General features: G+C 37.7%; 1 protein-coding gene across 3 annotated transcripts in view; it reads right to left on the reverse strand.

The window, feature by feature from the left end:
* Window positions 1–2032: 2032 nt before the first annotated feature.
* The window catches only part of PPM1A (protein phosphatase, Mg2+/Mn2+ dependent 1A), a 34721-nt gene continuing 12632 nt past the window's right edge, over window positions 2033–24121 (reverse strand). Inside the window, exons 2-6 of one of the 3 annotated variants that reach the window (XM_088166344.1) lie at window positions 21644–22495; window positions 19903–20020; window positions 14810–14918; window positions 12164–12221; window positions 2033–9925 (exon numbers count right to left, since the gene is read on the reverse strand). In XM_088166344.1, the coding sequence (XP_088022470.1) occupies window positions 9878–9925; window positions 12164–12221; window positions 14810–14918; window positions 19903–20020; window positions 21644–22477 (1167 nt within the window). In that variant the 5' untranslated portion in view covers window positions 22478–22495 and the 3' untranslated portion in view covers window positions 2033–9877. Of the gene's footprint in view, window positions 9926–12097; window positions 12222–14809; window positions 14919–19902; window positions 20021–21643; window positions 22496–24121 lie in introns of those variants that run through there. The other 2 variants (XM_088166345.1, XM_014871385.2) reach the window with 2 other exon arrangements.

The following is a 24121-nucleotide window of genomic DNA, read 5'->3' on the forward strand; positions in this document are numbered from 1 at the left end:
TTTCCTTAAAAGCCTTTTTAAAAAAATGTTTTCTTGCATGCTTGTAATATACCCTGAATTGTTTTGTTACCTTCTTATAGCATGGGACAGGACTCAAATTTCAGAGGAAGGTGAGTGTTCTCACCGAGCTCCACTTGGTGTTCACGAGCAGAACAAACTCTAATGTTCTGCTCAGAGTAAGATGGAAGAGCCAGGATGCAGCTTCAGAGAGATGAAACCTATTAAAGAGAATGAGCAGGACACTGGACAGTGTCACAAGCACTTCCATTGCTGAGCAGCAGAGGTAAAGACAAGAAAACACAGAGCTAATTGTATTTTCTTTATATCTGCTCCACTGTAGAAATAAACTCCCTGTTTCAAATGTCTGTTCAGCAAACCTTTAGTTCCACCTAAGTCTAAGTTGTAGGTCACAAAGTTTTCAGTCCTGTTTAGTAAGATTAAAAACCTGTAGCAAGTTTTTCTTCAAGTAGAGCAGCACCCCAGAAAAAGCTGCTAATTGAGAAAAGAGAATAAATCTCTCCCACAGTTGTGGCTAAGTAGGACCTTTGAAAGGCTAATTTTAAGATCCCTAACTTCCAGTAAAAACACTGGAAAGATCTCACAAAAATTGGTATGCACAAATTAACTTCATCAATACAGGAATTCTCTTTATATTGGTGAACTTCCAGACCTGCAAGTTCACAAATGAGAGCCAAGCACCACGTTCACCCAAGTCCCAGAGCCTCTCCTGTGCATATGTATTTGCAGGGATAATTTTCTTAGTTATTTCTATCACAGAATCATGAAGGTTGGAAAAGACCTCTGAGATCGAGTCAAACTTCAGTACATGTAAGATCTTCTATTTTTTGCCAAGTTCACCTCTGTTCCTTCAGAACTTGTTAGAATAACCTCTTATATGCTTAAAAATTGCTGAAAACTAAAACAGAAATGAGTTAAATGACTTGACCAGGCTTCAGGGTTCTGCCTCTTTTAAATTAGCTCACATAAATGCAGCCTCACGAAATTCAGGCACCATGAACATCTGCAGTTGGCTTAATATTTCTATCTGAACAGCTTGGATGGCATTCAATTTTATTATTACTTGTCAGGATTGAGAAAAACAATTTAAACAAACCAACAATGCTATTCAGAGGTATATTATTCTTTGGCTTTGAGGAAAAATACATTTAAATGCATATTTTCAGTTAGATAGGAAAAAACAGTCTTTTTATACCTCTGAGCTGGAAAACAAAGGGATATATTTTGTCTCCCATGTCTGCTTCATTAATGTGAACCAAGGCTAGTCAATCTTATCACAGCAATTCCATTTTTTTAATCCACATAAACTATTATTTTATTTTGCTAGACAATTCAGTTGTTCTGAGTTTTAATCCTTAAAGGGATAGGGTTGAATCTTTAAGTTCTTCTCATAGACAAGTTTGCTCCAGGCCTCAGGTGACAGCAGAATCCCCTCCTGGCCCCTCCCCAGGTTTCATTTATTTAGTCCATGTCAGAAACCTTCCAGCTCTGTCTATAAAGATTTCCACAGATGACAATTGTGAGCTGGTTACATACAGGCTCATTTTTGCTTCAAACCATAAAGGCTAAACCCATATTTATTTTAGCCTTTAGCATCCTTAAATTCTTAAAAATTACATTACAAAGGTCTAGATTTTATTTTACAGTACTAAATCAGGGCAAAAGATACGAATGTATTTTGCTCCTGTGTGATGTATTATTTCAGAAGTTGGGCCTCCTAATCCATCCCCAGTTCTCTTGAAAGCCCCAGACCAGGCGGCTTCTGGGGAATGCTGGGGCTGGAGCCAAGCACATGCAGCTTTATCTTGGAATTTCCACATGAAAGGGAAAAAACAGCAAAAAGGAGGGAGTTTTATAATTGTAACTAATAGTGATCACGATAAGCCCTCAGTATTTCATTTTAATCTAACTCCTTTGAGCCAGAAAACTGAAGGAGGCCTGGAAAGTTTGTAAATCAGGGACAATAAGAGAGATGTGAGGAGGGTTTGTGTAGCATTGCACTCAAATACACACACACGATGTAATTGCCTGTTTTATTTAGTGGAATCACTTTTGTGATTAGAAATAATTCCAATTCCCGTTTACTCCAATGCAAGCCTCCACCATCGACAGGCGTAACGCAGTTTGTTCAACTGATTCCAAACAAAAAAAAAAAAGGAAAAAAAAAAAAGAAAAAAGTACAATCTCAAAAGTTAAGTTAGAAACTAAGTTCACACATTTTCTTTGGGACCAGGAATCTGTACATAGTACAAAATATACATTTATTGAACTTTCTGTAAACACACAGTTTGAATTGTGTAAAACTGTAAATAGTGGGTGAACTACGTGGAGAATAATTTATTATATATTGTTATACATTCTACTTAAGGAAAATAGTTATGCTCTTGTATATTACTCTGTTAAATTTATAAATTCCATAATGAAGCTGTGTAATCTGCAAACATGCTTTTCAAGCTTAAATCTCTCCATTCGTAACACACATTTATACAGGTCATCAATGAAAAAAGTTACACTTTCCACAAAATAGATATAAAGAGGTCATGAATTTTCTAAAAAGACAGGCACAGCATGTCACTACAAACGAGACTCTTATGGTACGGTGTGGAGTCAATTCTGTGAGAAGACAGGTGAAAACTCTCTAATTCAGCATGTTTGTACGTGGTCTTAGGAACAAGACAGATGCTAGAACCCCAAATCTCTGCTTATAAAGATTTATAAAATAGCCAGTCCTGGAAGTCAAAAATCACACTTTTCAGATATCCAGCACCCCCTGGCTGGGAGAGCCTTGGCTTTTGTCTCCTATCAACTCTTGGTCACGAGTAATTGAGTTTTCCGAGCAGTGAAATACCCGGCACCATTCCCCAAGAACTTTTGCATAATTCAGCACTTACTCCAAAAACCGGATTCCTGGCACCACAGAGTGAGATCTGGTTAACAAATACAATTTTAATTCTGGGTGCCCAAGGTCATCAGCAAGAACAGGCTGAGAAATCCCAACTCCACCTCCCAAGGGCTGTAGGATGTTAATCCACAGCATCCCAACACTGGGGACTCCAGTGTGCAATGCCCAGCTTCCAGTTTAAGAGGCTGGAAATTCCAAATTGCAGCAGACTTCTCAGTCTGGCATCACTCAGCAAGAAAAAAAAGTTCCCCTATAAACACTGTCAAAGGTCCTTTCATAGAATGGTCCATAGAATGGTCTGGATTGGAAAAGCCTTAAAGATTGTCTAGTTCCAACCTTTCAGGAGTCCATCACTGGACATGGATATAATTCTATGTAAATTCAGGACATTTATTCCTACATTTTCAGGGTCTCTTTGTCTTTCCATCCTGGATACATAATTTTGGATTTCATTTAGTTGCAGCTAAAAGCACTGCATCAAAGACAAAACCTCTTAAACTGTGCTCTTCTGAGGTTTTAAAAGTAAAAAAAAATCTTAGATATTTAAAGAATTAAGAAATTAGATTAATCAAACATTTTGCTTTAACATTACCACTGTCTTCCCTTTGGCTTTGAAAAGCTTTTTCAATACCTAAAGTGAATAAAGATTGTTTTTCATTCCAAGAGAAGCGGGACAGTTAAGGCTCCACCAACATTTAAAAAATTTGTATATTGTGAGCAAAAGCTCCATCAGCATCAGCAGGATGTAAAGCTAAGTTTTTGCCTGACTTTCCCAAGTCTATCTGGCTCTAATTTTCCCCTGTTGTGTGAACAAAAATAATGTGATCCAGCCTGAAATCCCAACAGTGAAAATGAAATCGGCCACCCAGTATTTGCACTGCTCAGACTGGCTGGAGTTCAGTAAGAGCTGAAATGAAACTCTGGACCTTAGTGTACAGGCATAGATAGAATAACAGTATTGAATGTTTTAGGACCTGCCAATCTGATTTGTCATTTTTCTTAGAGGTATTTCTCAAAATAAATAACAATGGCAGCTCCTTCAACTCCAGAGACCTCCTCACAATCTGCATGGGGAGTCCTGTCCACCTGTAAAAGCCCCACATTCCCACCAAGCTCTTCAGAGCCAACACTTCAAGGAAGAGAAAAGGAATTTCAGCTTTGCCTCAATGTTAATGAGCAAGCTGAGAAGTGCAGATGTCGTGCTCCTAAAGGGAAATGGTACTGCCTGACACAGCACCCACACTTCAGGTAAATGGCTGGTTACTCAGTAGTAAGGACCATTGGTTTTATTCTTCCCATTTGGAAAAAAAAGGGGAAAAAAAAGAAAAAAGAGAAAGCAGGTGCCTAGTGATATTTTAAAAAGCATTTGGACAGGAATCAGTTCAAGTTATGTGTAAAAATCTGGCTATGCATAAATCACTCTAGAAATCTGACCTGTCATCCCACATTTCTACCCAAGTTTTGACACTTTCAGATTTTCTTGGTTCTATAAAAGGCATTTTTGAAGTTAAGCTCACTTTCCCAACTTTTGTGGTGCAAAAGTTAGGGGGTTTTGTGGTCATTGCATATAAAGCAAGCCTCTCCCAAAACACTTTCCAAAGACATCATCATCACTCCTTTTCCCTTAGCCTGGAAGCAAAGACTTTAGAAGAATTTGTACAAGAGATGAGGAAAATAAAGATCTGTTTTACTGCTCAAAAGGAACATCAAACAAAAACACAGAGAAAAGGATGAATATGCACAAAGCCTAAGTAACTACAGGTCAGCAGCTCTGACACAATCAGGAGATTAAAGCTCCAGACATTTTTGTCATATATTAAGTAAATGGTAGAAATATTTGTCATTTTTCTAGAAACAAATTGTCAATGGGAGACAATGTAAACTCAAGTTTTAACATGTCTATTTTTTTCTACTTGAATGCCTTTAGTGGTCCATGATACTTAAGAAAAGCTTCAAGTTTTCCTACAGCTTCCTGACCTCCTGTGAACATGTGCCATAGCCCAGGTGGCTGCTACCTCATTTACAAAGCAATGTTATTGGCAAAATAAGGCTCCAGAGTGCTTCAGATGTGCACACCTGGGTCTGCAGAAAGCTGCAGACTATGCAAGCACTCCACAGAAAAAGCTCACAAAAGATTGGATTCTCTCATCAGAATTTCAGACAGGTCAAAGTTATTTAGCCACAGAGTAATACTTTTAAATTCAGCTCCTTTTTTACAGCTAGTAGCAGGAATCACATTCATTTTCTTGTGCTACAGCATCCTGGAAATTCATGTTTGGAGCCTCTTTTCCCCGCTTAAAGAGTCAAAAAACCTCTCCAGCCAGATGGAGAGTTTACACCCTGAACTGTAAGGCTCAGAGATCACCTGACACAGGCAGTTGTAAAAAGGAGCCACACTTGTTATCTAGGAGACATTATCTTCCTATCTGGTGAAGCTTGGCACCAAGTAACAATTCATTTTCTACAAAGAATGTCAGGTACAGCCCTGTAGCTCTACAGTTTTGCTATTTCTGAACCTAGGCAAGGTACATCAGGTTTGTATCAAATACTGTATTTGCCAAAGGATGAGGAAAAGGGCACTGCTTTCCTAAAGGTTAGCCCCTTTCAGACATGGCCAAGTTCAAATACCAAGGAATTGAAATACACCAAGTCATTTGTGCACAAAAGCAGTTCAAGAAGGTGCAGGTAGAGATGGAGGTGAACACCTTGGCATGATGCAATCCTGATGTACACTGAACTAAGGTAAACTGTAACAACCATGTCATTAACCTAATTGTGGCAGCCGTGCTGTCTCTCCCACAGGACACGGCTCCAAACCTCTAGAGAATGTGAACACAGAGGAAGATTGTCAGCACAGAACTCACACACAACATTGAGACCAAAGTTTGATGATTCCAGTTTAAAGAAAAGAAACATTTATCAAACAAAATGTTTGTCTTAAGTGGGGAAAGATCTGCAAAAGCTTCGATGCTCCCTACACAGGCCATCATTTATCTGGGTGTGGTTTCCCAAACTGTGGCAGGAGGGGTGGGGCAACCATTCCTTTGCTCTCAGTCCTGCCTCCCCACTCTCCATTTTTCCCTAGCACCAGCACCCCACAGCTGGATTATCAATTTACCCAGCTCAAGAGGACAGGTTTTTTCTTTCTCCTTAACTGCACACCCATGTAAGGACAAGCACTGGCACAACAAAAGGCAATAGGGGCAAACTAGGAGAGATGGTTTAGTCTTGGCATAAGATCATGAAACCATACCCTTATACCATAAGCTACTAAAAATGGAATGCAACAGGAAGTGTCTCCTATCCAGGGTATAAAATTAAGGTGGGATTCTTATCAGGAAATCAACTGAAGTGAAAACTGATCCCTAATTTTGTTAAATCATCTTGAACTGAGCAAAATGGCTCAGACATGAACCCATACAGTGACAGCACCAGCTTTGCAATAAATAATGTGATGGACATTGAAGTCAGTTTGCTACAAGATCAGCTTTGGCGCCTGCAGGAACTCTCAAGGTAAGCACCACCATGACTCAGCTGCTGCTCAGGATTCAGCAGGAACCTCGCTGACACAACCTACGACTGCTGCAGTTCATTTAACACAAGCTGATGAAATTCCTCCCTCCAATTCTGACTCCAGCTCAAAGTTTAACTGAGTGATGGCCGTGCCTCAAGGCCGTGGTGCTGCTGCTCCTGAGCCAGCTGAGAACAAGCCCAGCTCAAAGGCTCAGGCTCTGCTTCTGTCCCAGCACAAGTTCCGGGGACTCTACGGATACAAAGGATTTACAAAGCCTTGCAAACCTAGGATTTAATTGTCACTGCATTTAGCTCGTTCAACACTGGTTTAAAGCACATTTTAGAAGCCTCTGTCTTGAACATATTTTCAATGCTGAATTAGCGAGAATTATTTGGAACAGTTGTCTATAAAGCAGTTTACAGGTATTCTCCCAGAAAGATCAGTGAAACATTTAATCTGACTATAACAAAGCTCACAGAAACTGTAGCCAGTGAAGCTGTCAAATGTAGAAGGAAAACAAAGTTGCATGGCATACGAAGCAAAGTAGCTTTACAAATGTCATTTCCTTTTAAAAACAAGCAAATCGGGACCATCCTATTTGAACATGTATTTAAAAATACATCTGTTAACATCACACAATTTTCATTTTTGTCACACAGGAATCTTTTTCCAAGAGGGAAATAAATAGCACACAATATTTCAAAATAAAAATTGCTGCCTTGCCCCTGAGGTGCTAATGTTTTTAGCATTTAAAAAAAAAGTTTCTGGTGCAAGAAGGAGATGCACAAAGGTGCAAAAGTGCCTTTTTCTTTTCAGAGCAGTGAAAAAAGTACATCTTGCCTCTTTTCTAGGATGCTTTATATACTTAACTCGTTTATTCTGTAATCAAAGTCTGTATCTAAAATGGCAGTGTTTATGCATACATCATAATTCAGTGCTCTGAGCTCATCAAAAAGCTGAATGTAGGCGGGAGAGAGAAAGGCCTGAAACGGGCTTTCTGCCACTACCCTCAAACCTACTCACATCGCCTGTAGCAACAGCAGAATTATTTTCTTTCTAACCTTCAGGAGACCTCGTCAGAAGAGGCTTCAGAAATCTCCTTTGTCACTGAGACAGTTTAAGTGATTATGGTTTGAAGTATGGCTTTTCACACCACAGTTTTGCTTCTGATTTTTAAAGTTTAAAACTCAAAGGTTCCACAGTCCAGTTCAAGGTTTTGCAGTTTCCAAAACTAAACTTTAGTCTCTATGAAAAAAAGGACAGAACTTCATCTGCCTAGTCCTAAATTAAGTTTAGCTTTTCACACTAATACGCCATGTATTATTAAATATGCTCGTTAATTAGGTGCCTGTGAAGCTATAACTTAACATCATTATAGTTTTGCACTCTACAACAAAATTAGACATTTTAAGCATTTATTCATAGGTAGGTAAGGAACTGGTTCTTTAAGCAAAAATTGCTATAAATTTATAAATACAAATAGTGCTTATGTTTTCTTCAATCATGCTTGAACAGATTACAAACTGAATACAATGAAGTTACGTTTAAGCACCCCACATAGACAAGAGGGATAAAAGAAAAGTTTGCTGGTATATACTATACTTAGTTCCAAGACACTATAAGTTACTTTTTCACTGTTCAGTGTTCCCTAACTCTGCATTAGTTTTAAGGCTATATATACAAATATGTATATGTCAAAGTTAGGGAAAGACAAATATAGCAAAATGCATTGTACTACATTTTCCTATCAAAAAGTAATTATACACCAAGTTCTGAGTCTGTTTAACTGCAGTAAATGTTACAATCTACTTGTTTTACTGATTTTCCTTTTGAGGAATCTGCCTACTAAATGAGTAAACTACATATTAAATACAATATTCTCAACCAAAAAGACAATACAAGGTGCACAAAACAGCAGTTTTGCAAACACGACTGACTTGAAAACTTAATTTTCGTATGCTCAATGGGAGAAAGCTAAGCTTAAATCAAATTAGTTTATTATCTTATAAAATTTTAAATTAGAATTTTAAACAACAAACAGTTAAATATTGTCAACATGCTATACCTCAAATCACAAGTACTGTTTAACCACTAGTCTCTCATTCTAAGTAAGAGGGTCAATTAAAAACACACACCATAAAATGTTAAAGATTGTCAGGCTTTAACAAATGTATTTTTATCAAACAGTAGGCAAATTCAAACCAATGCACATCTTCAGTAGGGAGGGGCAAAAAACGAAAAACAAACCCGACACCAAAAAGCCTGAAAAACCCCACATTTGTAAAAAATAGGGTAACAGATTAATCCCACATCATCCTCTAGCATATGGCTATGTCTTGGGCAATAATCAAAATCCTTCCCATTTTAAAAATGGGCTACCAATTAAGAAAAATATTCTTCCACAAGTAAAATATCATTTACAATGGCACTGACATTTTAAAAGGCAGGAAAAGAAGGAATTACACATTTATGGGTAAATGTCTTGTTTGTTAAATCAAGCTTTATTGATAAAATGGAATTCAGAGTACTTTTCTTGGAACAGCAGCAGACCCAGCCAATCAGGATTGTAAAAATGCTGCAGACTCTTACTTTATGTAGAAAGTTGTCTTCGTGCTCAGTGATTAGTAGTTTCAGGTAAGGGTTAATGAAGAAACAGGTGCAAAGAACCAAGGCATTCTAATCCCAAGATTGGTACATGTATGAACAGGATACTGTTAACAGGGCACGATTTAACTCCCACTGAACTCAAAATCACAAATCCCTTCGACTCAACATGAGAGCAGGAGTGCATCCAAGAAAATTATATATGTTTGTTGAAGAATGTGCACTACTCCTAAGCTAATTTTCCATTGCCAAGCGGAATTCACACACTGTAATTTCAGGTAGGTTGCCCATGAGTTCAGCTTTCATATAAACCAAAAAGTTATCTTTAACAGTTTTGTGCACCTCTTGAGCACCTAGCTGGCTAGGCTGCTGCTCCTTGCAATCCAAAACCACAACATGATTTTTAAAAGGGATATATATTGTTGCATCACACAAGCCAAAACATTTCTTCTAACCTTTATAGTGATTTAAAGCGGTTCATAATTAAATATGAGCATTTTGTACAAAGACAATTGCACTTTACAAAAACAAAATCATACAACATAAATTGCTGGAGTCTGATTTACAACATGAATTTATGGTTTGAAATCACGTTTACAGAAGTCTGTTTTACAAAAAAGATCAGTTCCTGGGCTAGATGTCGTACTGCTGTAGTCACTCTCACCAACACATCATATTCCCTTCTTTAATTAAGGTTGAGGATGGATGTTAAGAAGGGTCACTGAGGTTGGGCTGCATTTTCATTTGCAGGATGAAACGTGAACTCCACAGCTAGATGAGCAGTTTTACCACATATCATCAGTTGAGGCAGAATCCTTAAAGAAAAAAGAAGGAACCCTTTAAAGTCTGGAGTGCCCATCCTTGCGGCAGTTTCTGGATAATCCAGACTGAAAAGGGTAAAGACTTAAATCATTTCAGGAGTCTGTTCTTTCTCCCCTTCAGAAAGAGCTTTTTAAAAGTATCTAAACCCCACATATTCTTAATTAACGAAACATTAGAACAAAGAAATTTCAAGATATGACTGTTTCATCGATCCTGAAAATAAGATCCTAGGAATGTTACTCAAAAGCATTTCCAGAGCCTTTCTAGTTATTTCCTGAGTAGTTAGAAGTAATACAAAATGGTTACACTCAGCTCACAGGTGCGAGAAAAGAGCAGGATGTGCTCATGCCATGTGTTATCACCATTATCATCTTTTGTGTTCTCAGCCCTCCCTCGCTGCATGGGAAGATACAGACATCAGCTGACACCCTGTTATAACCCAGAGCTATTTTAACACTTTTAATTTAAGGTTACAGAAGTGTAGTTGAGGCAACTGAAAGAAATCGTAATTTTGGATGGTAATAAAACCACAAGGGGAAGAAAATATATGTATATACCAAAAAAAAATTTTAAAATTGAAAGTTGTGCTCCAAATAATTGCATGGCCACACTACTTGGTATTTCAACCTATCCAATACCTGAATGTCCCAAAAATTCATTCAATTTAGGCCCACAGGCAACAGCAGATTTTGTATAACTACCACAAGCCTGACAAATGTTTAACCAATTCCTGGTTTAACCAGTATTTATTTTTACCAAGTGTTTTTTAATCCAGTTGCCTCTGTGTCAGGCCTGTTTCCTTTCCCATTGCTTAGACTGTTCTATATTCAGCTTTCTCTACCAGTCTCATCAGGTGGGCTCACAGGTTAACCATGAGCAAGTGGGGCCACAGCTCTGCAGCTGAAGTAACAGCTGAATCAGCAGCACAGGAATCAGAGCAAACTGCTCCTTGTGCACCACCTTTGGTTGTTTCAGCATCACCTTTAGCTCCTTTCCCCTAAGCAATTAAGGAGCAGGATGGGTTTTTACAACAGCACATCCTGGTGCTTCCACTGCTACACCTCTCCATCATTACTGAGGCTGCAGGAGCTAGAAATATTGCTGCTCTTCAAAAGCACTGCCTTGGAGAGGAAAGAGGCTAATTAAGTCTCTAGCAATGCTACACATGATAATTTCTTAGCACTGAAGTTCTGCACCCTTCATTCAAACTTGCACACAGAATCCATTACAAACCAGAGAGGAACAGTTGGCACGGAGGTGTAGTTAAAAAATACAAACTGAAATTGCCCTTTGAAAAAGTACCACCTCCAGCTTTTCCTTCAAGACCAGAAGTAGCAAAGGAGAGCAATTATATGAAAGAGCAAAATGCTTGTTTCAAGAATGAAGAATAAAAGCAGCATGAGTAAAAATGCAAGAGCTGCTTGCCAACTATTCCATATGCAAATTTCTGTATCCCAGTTGCCAACATTAGCAAAAAGTTTGTGTACTGTACATTTGTAGAACAGCAACATACTACAGAATGTATTTTGAAGGTAAAGCATCCTCTTTCAGCACCTATTCAGGAATTTTTATGCTAAAAATAGAATGAAGGCTGCCAAATAAAACTAGTGCACAGTTGTAAAGCCAACGCACAATCTTTATGTCTGGCTGCATTTCACTTCTGTCACATCCAAGCATGTAAGTAATTTCTGCTGATGGTTAAAGGATCAGTTTAACTGCTCTATGACAGACTGCACTTTCAGTGACAGAATGTTGTTTCTGGTGATCAAACTGCCACTGGAATCAAGCTCATGTTCACTGTTTGGCTTTTCTTCCCCCCATCCTGACAGTGGATTTATGTCTCTCTCAGCATTGACATACAAGAACCCAAAGTGTTTGCTTGCTGTAAGATGCTCTATGCTTAAGAATAAAAGTGTTTACACAGTCCATTTGGTAAACTAATATATTCTTAACACATCCACTTAACCTTTAGATTTTTTCTTCTTGATATTTAGGGACAAACGTCTCCTATAAAGAAGAGGGAAAAAAAGTCCCCCATGACTCTTTCCACCATTTGGCAGCACTTGAAAACCCAAGAAGGATTGAAATAATGAAATTTCAGAGGACAAATGAATCAACCCTACTGGAGTTTTGATCAGCACAAAGCAGCAGAAAACAATTGCAAAATACAGTCCAAGAGCACAACAAGGTTTTTCCTTTCTTGGGGGAGGAGTCTTCAACAGGAATTTGCAATATCTTTCTTCACAAAACAGCTAAAATAATTGGAGTGGGGAGAAAGAGAATGTAAGAGAAAAGATACTTACAGCATCATCGTTCCTGTAGGGATTCAGTCTGTTATACACAGCTTCAATCACACTCCGTCTAGAGCAAAACACAAACAAAAAACCCACAAGATTTTAAGGCTGGGTTCTTTTTTTTTTTCCCAAGTCAAATTCTCAATTTTAATTTAAATGCAAACTTCACAAATTCCAAATTCACAGAACCACGTTTACTGCAAGTTAGCACTGTCCTTTAACATTCCATATCCATTAAAAAATTTAGGCTCAAGACAAACAAGGCTGAATATCTCTCAGAGTTCAGCAGGAGAAGGGCACAACCTGACAGTCAGGTCTTCACTTTGAAAAAGGGAAGCAGAAACCTCAGTGGACATTGAATGTCCTGGTCATTTGTGTGCCCAAAAACCCCTGCAGCAGTGCCTCATGTACTATGGCATGTATTAAGTATTACTTCCATAGGGGAACAGTGTTGTGTTATTTTCTGGACACACAAAAATTACATTCTGAAGTACATTTTTGTTCATGCTACAGAAAAAAGTAGTTCTAGAACAGTACTCTTCTATAATGACATACCCAATACTTTCCTGCAATTTTTTCTTTAAAACAAACAAACAAACAAAAAAGCTAATTGCAGTTCTGTGTATTGTATCTTCAGAGATAAATTTTGTCTGGTAAAAAAATATTAAAAAATTAATTCAAGCATTTTGACAGTTACCTCTTTTTAAAAAGGCCCATACTTAGCATATTTAAGATAAGCTTAAAATTAACCTTTATCTCTGGGATTCTTGACTTTTCTAATACTGATAGAAAATTGATAAGAAATAAAGTGATAAAACATGAATACAACATTTGCAATCAACATGCAAATGAGCAACATGACTTTTATTTATTTAACATAGGATGAAAAACTGAGAATCAAAAAACCCCTTGAAAATTGGTAATAAAAAACCAAAACAACAAAATACAACCCAATGTGAGGCTGAAGGAAGAAGCTGCCTTTGCCTTTCCTAGTATATATGAAAAAAAATTTCGGAGGGAGAACCTCCAAAAGGAAGGAGGGGAGTAAAAACACAAATTGCAGATTGGATTTTAAATGCAACTTTCTTTTGGATCCCCTCCTGCAGAACCAAGTAAGATGAAGTAGCAGAATGTGATACAAAACAAACTTTAAAGAACAACCTTTAAACTGATGAATGCATGCAGAGCAATCACAAAGGAGTGCAAGAGAAGGAAAAAAGCAGATGACAAGCTTTGTAATCATCCTGCAACACTGAAGAGTCAGGAACTACCATGTATAAACATCATAGTGAATGATTATAGGGCATGAAAGAAGAGGCTGGATTTAAAGCAGTAAAATCTAGCAATTACACACAAAGTACATTGCATATGTGGATTGGAAAGTTTCCCATATCTTTCAAGAAATAGGTATCTTTGATTCTAAATACAGGCAGGTTTCCTGGAAAGCATTTTCCTTCCAAATTGGCAATACTGCTTTAAGTTACATTAGCAGCCAATTAAATCAATATTTTTCTAAGTCCTACTCAAACTAGCATCACTGAGATACAAAATCCCACTGAAGTCACATCACTTCAGCATTTCTTCACAACCACAATGCTACTTCTAGCCAAAGCAGATTAAGAAAAATCATTTTGTATGCTGCATTTCATGAGTAACTGAATCACTCACACTTCAACATTACAGCAGCCCATCCTAAATAAGCTGTTATACTTTAAATATAGTATATGTATAAGGATGCTATTATACTTTAAATTGACATCTCTTCTCCTAGTCATACAGTTCCTATAGAAACAATATTGTTTTCTAGAAGCCATCTTTACAGTTATAACTTTATAATTTATTCAATTAATTAATGTATGATTTATTCAATTACATGCTTAAAGTCCTGATGTTTTGGTGTAACAATACAAAGGTCATACTCTGAAAGGCTAAAAATACTCTCTATCATATGTGCCCAATCCATTTTAACACAGCACAAGATCCTGAAGAATCTTTTGAGCCAAAAAGCACTTGCTTTGGGGTGTAAACAAGCTGAGCATGTGGCTTCCTTAGAGACTGAATATTTTAGAAACCACAGAGCATCACCACTGAACCTTTCAAGGACAAAGTCAGCTATATAAAGCTACAATTTTAACTTCCCACCTTTCCTTTTTGATAGACTTCCCTCTTGCTTTCAGATTTGTCACAAGCAGAGAGGAACAAAAGCAAATTTTTAAGCAATTACAACATGGCTACAGACAAGAAAAGAAAGTTGCCAAGCAGAACATTTTATGCATATCACTTCTTGCTGAAGTGTGTAACACTTCAATACAAGTAATTAAAGTCAGAGCATTATTTTCACATGTTCAAATGCAGCATCCCCCCAGAAACCCCAAGTAATTACATAAAACAGACACTCAGGCCACCCTTAAAAACCCCTCATTCCTTCCCAAAAGTATGGTTTGACATTTAATTTTTGCAGTGATTCATAATCAACTCCATTCTTAGGCTTGTCCTTTTCATCCAGAACAACTGAGTAATAAAAACTGGAGAACAGATCATCACCTTTTGTCCTGTGCCCTTCCTCCCTCCCTGCCCCCCCCAACTTTTAAGAGTGGCCTTGCAGTTAAAATGTGATTTAAATCAAACCCCACACGTGCACTGATGTGAACTCACTTGCTTGCCAGCTCCCCCCCCGGCGGGAGGTTTGGGATGCTCTCAGTTGCTAACGTACGCATCACGTGGACTAAGTCTGGCACTCCTTCACCCTGCTTCTTTATGATCTCTGGGAATCAGAAGTACTTTTTTTGTAAGTGCAGTCCAAATTTAACTTAAAAAGATTGAAACACTCAGTTTTATAAAAAGGCAGCTTAACATTAAAAAAAATTAAAGTGACAGACCGTACTCAACATGGTAATTGTTAACTTTGGTTCCATAAGGAAAAACCTGTAACAGATTTGACACAGATTTACTGCCGTTAAACATGCTGACTTGGTTTTAGAAATACACAGCTACCTAGTAACAGTGAGGAAAAGAAATCTTTAATGGCTTTCCTGCTATACATTAGGTAGAAGATGTGATATCTTCCCACAGTATGCCCAAGGCATGGGGCAGATATTAACATCAGCTTTATCACTGCAACACAAGATAAAATAATATTGCCATCACAGAAAACGTAATATTTTCAAGAAATAAAAAGTTACACACGTCAGAAGTAATTCCCATGGCTGTATGTGTATTAACCAATACTTGTACCTCACTGCATTACAGCAACATGCAAATTTTAAGAACTATTACACATAAATTAAGAGCCAGGGACATCACATCTAATTGACAGTATCATCCTCAATTCAGGAGATATTTAAATTCAGGGCAGAAACGTAAAGCTGATCCACTCCAGCTTCTGGGTGAAAAGAATCTATATTGTAGCCACAGCCACGTTTGTCAAGGCATTCATTCTTTAACTTTATTCTTAGGCCTGGTTGGTTTGGGTTTTTGTTTTTGGGTTTTTTTTTGTGTTTGCTTTTTTCACTTTTCTCCTCAAGTCAAAAGCACACAATTTTATTTGAATTCAAGACATTTCAGACCATACCACCCTTGAAGAGTCACTCTTTAAATAGTGATTTTTATGAAGTTTAAAGACCATTTTAAAAAATGCATCTCATTCATTTCTCTGTAAGCATGAGGTCTCAGAAATTGCAGAACACATGAATTATTAAGACCTGGTGCTGCTCATCTTCAAGTGAATACTGCAGCATGTGTACAATAATGTGTACATATGTGCACATCTACACATACACACTACTCTTCATGTAATAAAGCATTTACACAGTTTGAAAATAGTTGGAATTCATTAGTACCTCCTTTGAAAAATATTCAAGCATTCAGATTTTGCCCTAAATTCCAGAAGAACATACCAAGTTTCCATTTTATAATTTGTAAGATAAGGCACATTGAAAGCTTTTAAAACCAACACATAACCAGTCCTTTTTAGTTAAAACAAAACAAAACCTAAAAAAACAATTGTGAATTACTTTCTGTGTATGCAGTGGTTTTTCAGGGCTGTGTGTGTTTACAAAAACCATCAGCTCTGTTTTGCAGTCAGGCTGTGTAAATTATTTGCAAGGTATAGTGGAAACACTGCCTAGTCCTCAACCAGCATCAAACTCTGCAGCACAAAGCTTTAAGCTGTTTACTTCAAAACCTAAATTTTAAATATGTGACCCGCACACCAGAGACACCTCAAAAACTTGCCATTTCCTCAAAATCTACAGCCAAAGTTCATTTTACCATCTAGTATTTAGCAAAGAAATAATCTATGAATCTTAAATCTGAATAAGAAGCCAAGATCTCAGATTTGGTTTGCCAAGTTCCTTTATTGTGCAATTTTGAACATCTAGAATATGCTACATTGTGCTAGTGCTAAAGTTCTGCTGTACAAAAATAATGAATTTATAGTTGACCTATACTACACAGTTTCACAACCTGTAACTGCAGTACATTTAACATACAGTCTCCACTAAATGAATACATTTATATTTTGATAAAACTATAGATACAGACTGAATGAACACTGAAGACACAACAAATGGAGTCGGTCTGCTAGCTGGGTTTAATTTATTGGAATTATCTTGTTTCAATACACCTTCAACCCTCCCCCCAATCTTTAATTTACTTTTAAACCTTCTACACATTTTCATGGCATCAAGTACTGGAAAAATGTACTTACAACCCTAAAATAAAGGTTTCAAAAATGGGAATTCCATACAAAGTTTAAGAAAAAGCCAGAACTTTGTTTATGTGAAAATTAGGGAAGAAACATATAACAACTAACTTAAAATTATTTATCTCTACAAAGGTATAAATATTGCAGGGATTATCTATTATGGAATGGTTTTATGTAAAAAAAAATGAGAACAAAAAAAAGGCTTAGACAAGTTTTTTTTTTTTAGAGTCAACACATCAATAACACATATTAGTGCAAATAATAGCAACACATTTTGGAATGACTGATTACTTCTACCATGAAGTTCACATGATACTTTAGGAGTAACATTGATTTATTGCAAGTAATGGCACAAGGATGCTTCTCCACACTTGCTGCTTCTTCCATTATTTGTTGCAGCTACAAATCTGGACCACCAACACATCAGGAGAGTCTTAAGCAACATGGTAAGAAGAAAAGTTTCTATGTTTTTAAAAATCAGAATCATCTCTTCTTATTCAAGATGACCAACATTATTAAATCCTATTCAGTCTTAAAATTTGCACTAGTTTTTAACACTATAAAGATATATTCTGGGCTGAGGGGATAAAAATACAACCAGAAAAAAAAAATGCACACTAGAAAGGATCGACTCTCATTACTTGCTGGACTTCACTGAGTACTGAAGTGCATAAAAATATATAATATGCATTTTGACCAAGTTTCCATTTAAATGAATTTTAAATTTAAATTGATATTACAGATTAGTAAGATCATTCTAAAAGTACTCTTTATATTTTTTAGTTCTTTCAGCCAAAAATCAGGCTTTTAAAGTTAAGCTCTGCCACTCTTATAGTATCCTAAGACAAGAGCAAGATTATTCACTGTAGTGTATAAAGTTTCAGATGCTGCAGCAGTCCTACCTTACTAGTCAATAAGGCATTATCCATTTACTTCAGTAACAATGCAAAGGCATAGGAATTAAGTTAAATATAACAAAGTTATCAATTCCTATTCTTGAAATTCTGCCTCAATTCAGGCCTTTCAACTTTCCTCATGCCAAAGTCTTAAAAGGCCAAATTCTGCAAACAGCTGATACAAATCACTGCTGGGTTGAGTACTGTTTACTAAATATTAATTAATTTAAATAATATTTTTGTGCAACAATAGACAAAAGATTGAGGATAACTCTAAATATTAATCAAAGACCCTTGAGGAGAACTACAATATATTTCCTCAAGTTGTTCAAACATCATCCCATTAAATTAGTGTTAAAGTGCTTTATAACTACATACAGAATCCTTCTGCCTCTATGCAATTATCACACTTTGCTCATTCCTGCAAATTCCCTATTTGTATAAATGCAAAGTACTAGCAGCCAAATTCCTTGTATGTACCATAATCACATGCAGGTCCAGTGTTTAGGCTTTTCCTTTATACAAAAATGCCAGCTTTCCTCAGCCTAATATTCCTGGGGTATGTTGAGGCCAGCTGAAGATGCAGCCTTGGCTTCCTCTTATTTTCATATTCCAGGTCCCGTGTTTGTCTGAACTCAGACACAATATCTAAGATAAGAAGGCAGCACTTGCCCAGATGAGGAGAGTTACCACGCTGTGAATCAATGTGTGAATGTACAGCACATTTGTACTTCACCAAATCTGTGGGTGGGCACACACAGAGGGCTGCTCACATGCCTGGTGCAAACCTGGTCCCTGCTCTGCACGGGGGGAGCCATCTGACACTTCCCTCCTGCACTGGGGTACTCCCTGCACTGGGGTACTCCCTGCACTGGGGTACTCCTGCCACGCCGTCAGGGACAGTCACACCAGCGCTGACTGTGCACCAACCTCTCCTCTCAGGCAAGTGTGCAGAGTAAAGCACAGAAATGTCTGCCTGGGCATTTGCTCAGGAGCAGAACAGATGCAGTTTGCAGAGACCTGGCGAGCGAGGCCTCTGAAAAATGTGGTACTTTCTGCAGGAGCACCTACACAGCTCGTAAGTGTTTTAAAAATTGCACATGGGTTTGTCTGAGCCCACAGTTCCCATGCAGGCAAGTTCTCTGTGAAATTTCTGGAGCTGCACTGTGTTACCTTCATGCAAATTGAGGAGGATAAAAGCACATCGTGCACTCCTCTAACTTACTAATCACTGCTACCATAGTTGTGGAGAACTCTGCCTATCGTGCCCTGTGCTATTAAGGATTCTTGGGAGTATACACACACATAACTAGACTTGTAACATATAGGAGTCCACTTCAAAAATAGACTTAACCTATGCAAATAATGCATACAGCATGTCTTAGATTTCAGAAACAAACTCCAAGCTGTACTTGGTTTTAAATATCAAAAGGCACTATAAATGTAGTTTTAATCAGAAATTAACTGATTGACTGATTTCAAATACCATTTTTATGTGATCCAAAAGCCCCAGACTCACAGTTTCAATTTAAAGTTTAAGAACTCTTGAAATACAAATTTAAAGAAAAATTTATCAGAGTAAGATGAGTTCCTAGCTTTTTTTTTTTTGTCATGAATGCTTAAAGATTAGCTTTGACAAATTTCTGACTCACTTTCAAATAAGTAAATATGTAAGCAGGTGCTTAAAGATTACAGTAATCAAGTTGTAACCCTACGATTATTTGATAATGAAATATTACAGCTAACTGATTTGTACTTAACTATATGGAAAAATAGCACTCAAATTACCATCTTCACAGACACTTTGTAAGATATTCTGATTATTCCATTTAACTTCATTTAACAGGAACCAGGATTCACTGGTCTGAAGCTAGCTAGTGCTGTCAACAGACTCAGGAAGAACACTGGCCTTAAATGAATTCTCTGCCATCCTGAATAATTTTCAGGGCTACAAGCTGCTGCACTTTCATAGCAGAACTTTTTCAGGATATATATGAGTGCCTTTTTCAGAGGTACACAGGATGGCCAATGGCACTTGAAGGTCTATTAAAAAGCCTGTATGTGTTAAGGGTTTAGTTGTTGGAAGGGGAAGGGGGCCAGGGGTCTGTTTAGAAACAAAGTTACTTATTTTTTTTTAAATGATCCACCTTCTACTCTGCTTTCCAGGTACTTGTCCAATTCTGCCTCTCTTTTCACCGCCTCTGGTGATACCTTTGGTGCATTCGGAAAACAGATCAATATCACACTCATGTTGTCTCGACTTCCCTGGTGGAAAAGAAAAAATGATTTGAGAAATATATACACACTAGGCTAAACACAAATCAAAGCATTTTAAACACAGAAATTCACAAATCATATGTTTTCAGAATTCAACTTTCACTATTATGGATTAATATTATCATTAGAATTAATCTCCCTGTACCCCTTACAGAATTCCAGGCCCATTCATTTGGTACAACTCTTAAGTCAATGTTTTTTCCTCTTTTATCGTCTTAAGACTACATGGAGCCAGTTACAGACACCCCATTATTGTCTAAAAACTGAGATTAGTAATGAGTGATATATAATTACAAAGTTGTGTTCCATCTTGCTTTAAGTACCATCCAAGCATTTTGGGAAAACAGCTGAATGGGTGAACAAAACCATTACTGCTCAAAAGCACTAATCAGGAAGGTCCTGAATTCAGACAGTGCTTCCACCAAACATCACAGCTATTAGTGAGAGAATTTGTTAGAAAACCAGCTGTAAGATACCCAGGTATTTGCAAAAACTGTTTACATTTAAAAGCAAATAAAGGAACCCCAATACTTGAATATTTAAAAATACAAACACATTCTGCTTATGCAAAGTAACTGTTTGGTTTACTTTCAATACCCCTGTGCTTTGGCTACAAACATGAATCCATAGACTTAACTTTTAACACTAATTAACTCCACTGATATCAGCAAGATCAGGAACAAGCAAGTGTGCAGAACAACAGTATATGGGTATGGGGAGGTGCTGACAGTTGGCTCCTGCAAAGCTTACAGTATCCACAAGCCACTGTTCCTCTCCTGGTATTTGTTTTTAGGATTACCAAACAAAAAATGTAAACAAAAATATAACCATTATCAATCTGCCAAGGTGCTGGTAAGCAATTACAATTTTCCAGATGGGAAGCAATGATCCTGTTAGCCACGTGGGAAGAGCAGGGATGTTGTCTTGTTTCTTTAGAAAAATGCCGGCTTTTCTACTCTGTAACTTCCAGTTTGCCTTTGCAAAATAAGTATCAAGCTATGAAACTCAGTAACTGCATCACACTGCAACTTATTAATACAAAGTAGAAGTTAATGCAGACAAAGTTACATAGTTTTGTAAAACCAAATAGTCTCATCTTCTACTTGAGCTGATTTCAGAGTTGTATTACACAACAGTGAATAAGAAATATAGTATGATTCTGCATTGATTCTGCATTTATCTTGATGTAAATATGACATTAATGTTACTACTATGTGCCCATGAAAGCAGGGGAACATCAGGAAGGGGAAAAATACTCTCTAGCCTGATTAAGTCTTAAGAGTTAAGGTTTTGTAAAGTATGCTATGAAACAGAAAAGGGCAGTTATTGTCTTTAGCTTGCCCATAAATTCCCATCAGCTTCTACTTTTCCACTGATCACAGTGTATCTGTACATGATTATAACCCTTTAATCAACCAAAACCACCCAGAAAAACATTGTTTCTGTTGTGTGTTCCTTCCCCCTCTGTCACCATTTTTGTAGGAAACATGGTCATCGCTGTCAATGTCATGTTACCATAAGCCATTGAATATTTATAGACTGGAAGCAAAGTTAATAATAACTTGTTCATAAACTTCTAATAATGAAACTCCTTCTCTCAAGTCTGGCTACCTTGTACAAGCAGGTGTCAACTATCTCATTGCAAACTTTCTCAAGGTCATCAGTGACTTCAAGTCTGGATCTTACAAAGTCACACAGCTCTTCATTTCCCATAACATCCCAGATACCGTCGCAAGCCAGGATGATGAACTGATCATCTTCTTCTGATCTCTCAATTTCATAAACTTCAGGCTCAGGTGAGACCAGCTGTTCTGTAGGACCTTTCCCATGGACACATTTGTAATCAAAGTCCCCAAGTGCCCTTGAAACAGCAAGGGAGCCATTCACACGCTGAATCATTACAGAGCCACCTGCATTCTGTATACGCTCCTTCTCCAGAGGGTTACTTGGTTTGTGATCCTGTGTGAAGAAGTGAACCTTCCTGTTTCGACAGAGCAAACCTCTCGAGTCTCCACAGTTGATGAAGTATGTGTGTTGGGGAGAAATCATGACACCCACAGCTGTTGACCCACTTCTGTCTGCGCCATGCTTCTTCTCAGAGATGACTCTCATGTGTTCGTCAATCTGCAGAAAACCTGTTCTGATGCCGCACTTTACACTTTCCACAGATGGTGGCCCATCTGGCCCTTTAAAATCCTGGTTGCTCGTGATGTGATCTAATAAATGCTCACAGCAGTACTTGGCAACCTGTGATCCAGCGTGCCCATCATAGACAGCAAAAAAGGACCATCCATCAAGTCCATTTGGCAAACCAATCACAGCCGTGTGTGCATCCTCCATTTCCACACGCCAGCCTTGCATACTGCTTAGCCCGTAACGCAGCCCATTCCCCTGCCCCTGGGCATTATGCTTCTCCATCTTTGGCTTGTCTAAAAATGCTCCCATGGTGACCTCCCTTCAGTTCTACAAAGGAGAAAAAGAAAGAATTATTAAGGTATTTCATAAACGTCTCATTTAAATACCCTGTTGGAAGATATTAAATAATAGTACAAGTAATGTTAAGATGACCAAAATACACAGCTATAAAGCTGAGTTTTCTGTGTCTCCAGTCAAATTTGCATTGCTTTCATCTAATTTGAACAAGGACACTACTACTAGCTGAACTGTACTTTTCATATTTTTGTATTTTCAGCTGTTTTACTTGAAAAATTTATATTCACTGTCATTCATGGTTCTGACAAAAGCCTCTAATAGAACTATGTATGAAACCAGTTTCAAAGAGGACTTGTTAACTGGCACACATCTGAATGGCTGTTCCCTGCAGCTACTGAGCCATGAAAGAGTTCAATGTTTCCAGGACACTGGCATTCCCTAGATCCCTACCTGCTGGCCACAAATTCCTGCTAACACTGCTTTTCTGGTACTGATGAGAAAATGAAAGCAAACTGATTAGGTTTTTTTTCAAGAAGGGGGTTTTCAGGGTTTTTTGGGTTCGGTTGTTACTTGTTTTTTTTTAGAAACAGATAAATGATAAGAATGACTAAGAGGATGCCAGAGTCTGCAAAAAAGAAAAAGCAACACTGGATAAACTAGCAGCAGGACTGGGAAGGAACAGAGCAGCTGTCCCTTTAGGCAGCAGCAAGCCATTAGTTTGGCTCAGCCATCTTGTGAAAGCTCATCCTTAGATTTTCGGTTAAATTACGCAGCAGCTTCTCAGATATCTGTGTTGCAGATTTACTTAAAACCCTCATGTATTCATGCTTCACTGAAAGACAACTGCCCCTGACAAGTCTGATGAAATCTGTTTGGAAATAAAATCACACGTATTGTATATTCTTGTGTGAATCAAGATTCAAGCCAGACCCATACACTGCACACCCTCTCCTCCTTGGGATGTGATGCAGCAAATATTCATGCTTAACAGAATAAGAGTTATATTTGCAGGCAGTGTAAACTGACTGGTTTATCTTCATGGTTTTCACACCCTAACCATCCAACCCACCCTTCTAATCCACATCCCTTTATTTGTGCACTCATTATTAAAAAATCATACAAAATAGGTCACACATTTTACATACTTGCAAATTATGCCTTGGGAAGCATCAAAGAATCTGCAAATCACTGTTATACAATAGAAAGTAATGGAACAAAACTATGAGCTTTACTATTTGAAGACTGTGGACAAAAATTAGCTGTGAAAAGAACCTCAGAAACAGATTTTACCTGAGGCCCCAACTAACAGCTGCACTAGCAGAAAAATCAGTACACTAGGAGTTTTAGAAATGTTTAACTTGACCATGGAATATATTTGACCAATTTTCTAAGTGACAACATCACGTTTTTATAACATGCTTTTATTGCAATACAGCACCAGCCATTAATGACACCATATATCCAACAAAGCTCTTCACACTGTCTCTTCCAGCCACTGCCAACCTTTCTGAAACATCTGTGTTAGAATAAACAGTCAAGGAATGTTTATATTTGATCTCACCACAACAGTGATTCAAATGTGAGGCACGGGGACTGGTTATGCACTCTTTGGCTCACATGCTTTGTTAACGAAAACAAAACACATACTTGAGCTGT

This window comes from Sturnus vulgaris, chromosome 6 (genome assembly GCF_052056855.1).
Source record: "Sturnus vulgaris isolate bStuVul1 chromosome 6, bStuVul1.hap1, whole genome shotgun sequence".
Lineage (NCBI taxonomy): Eukaryota > Metazoa > Chordata > Aves > Passeriformes > Sturnidae > Sturnus > Sturnus vulgaris.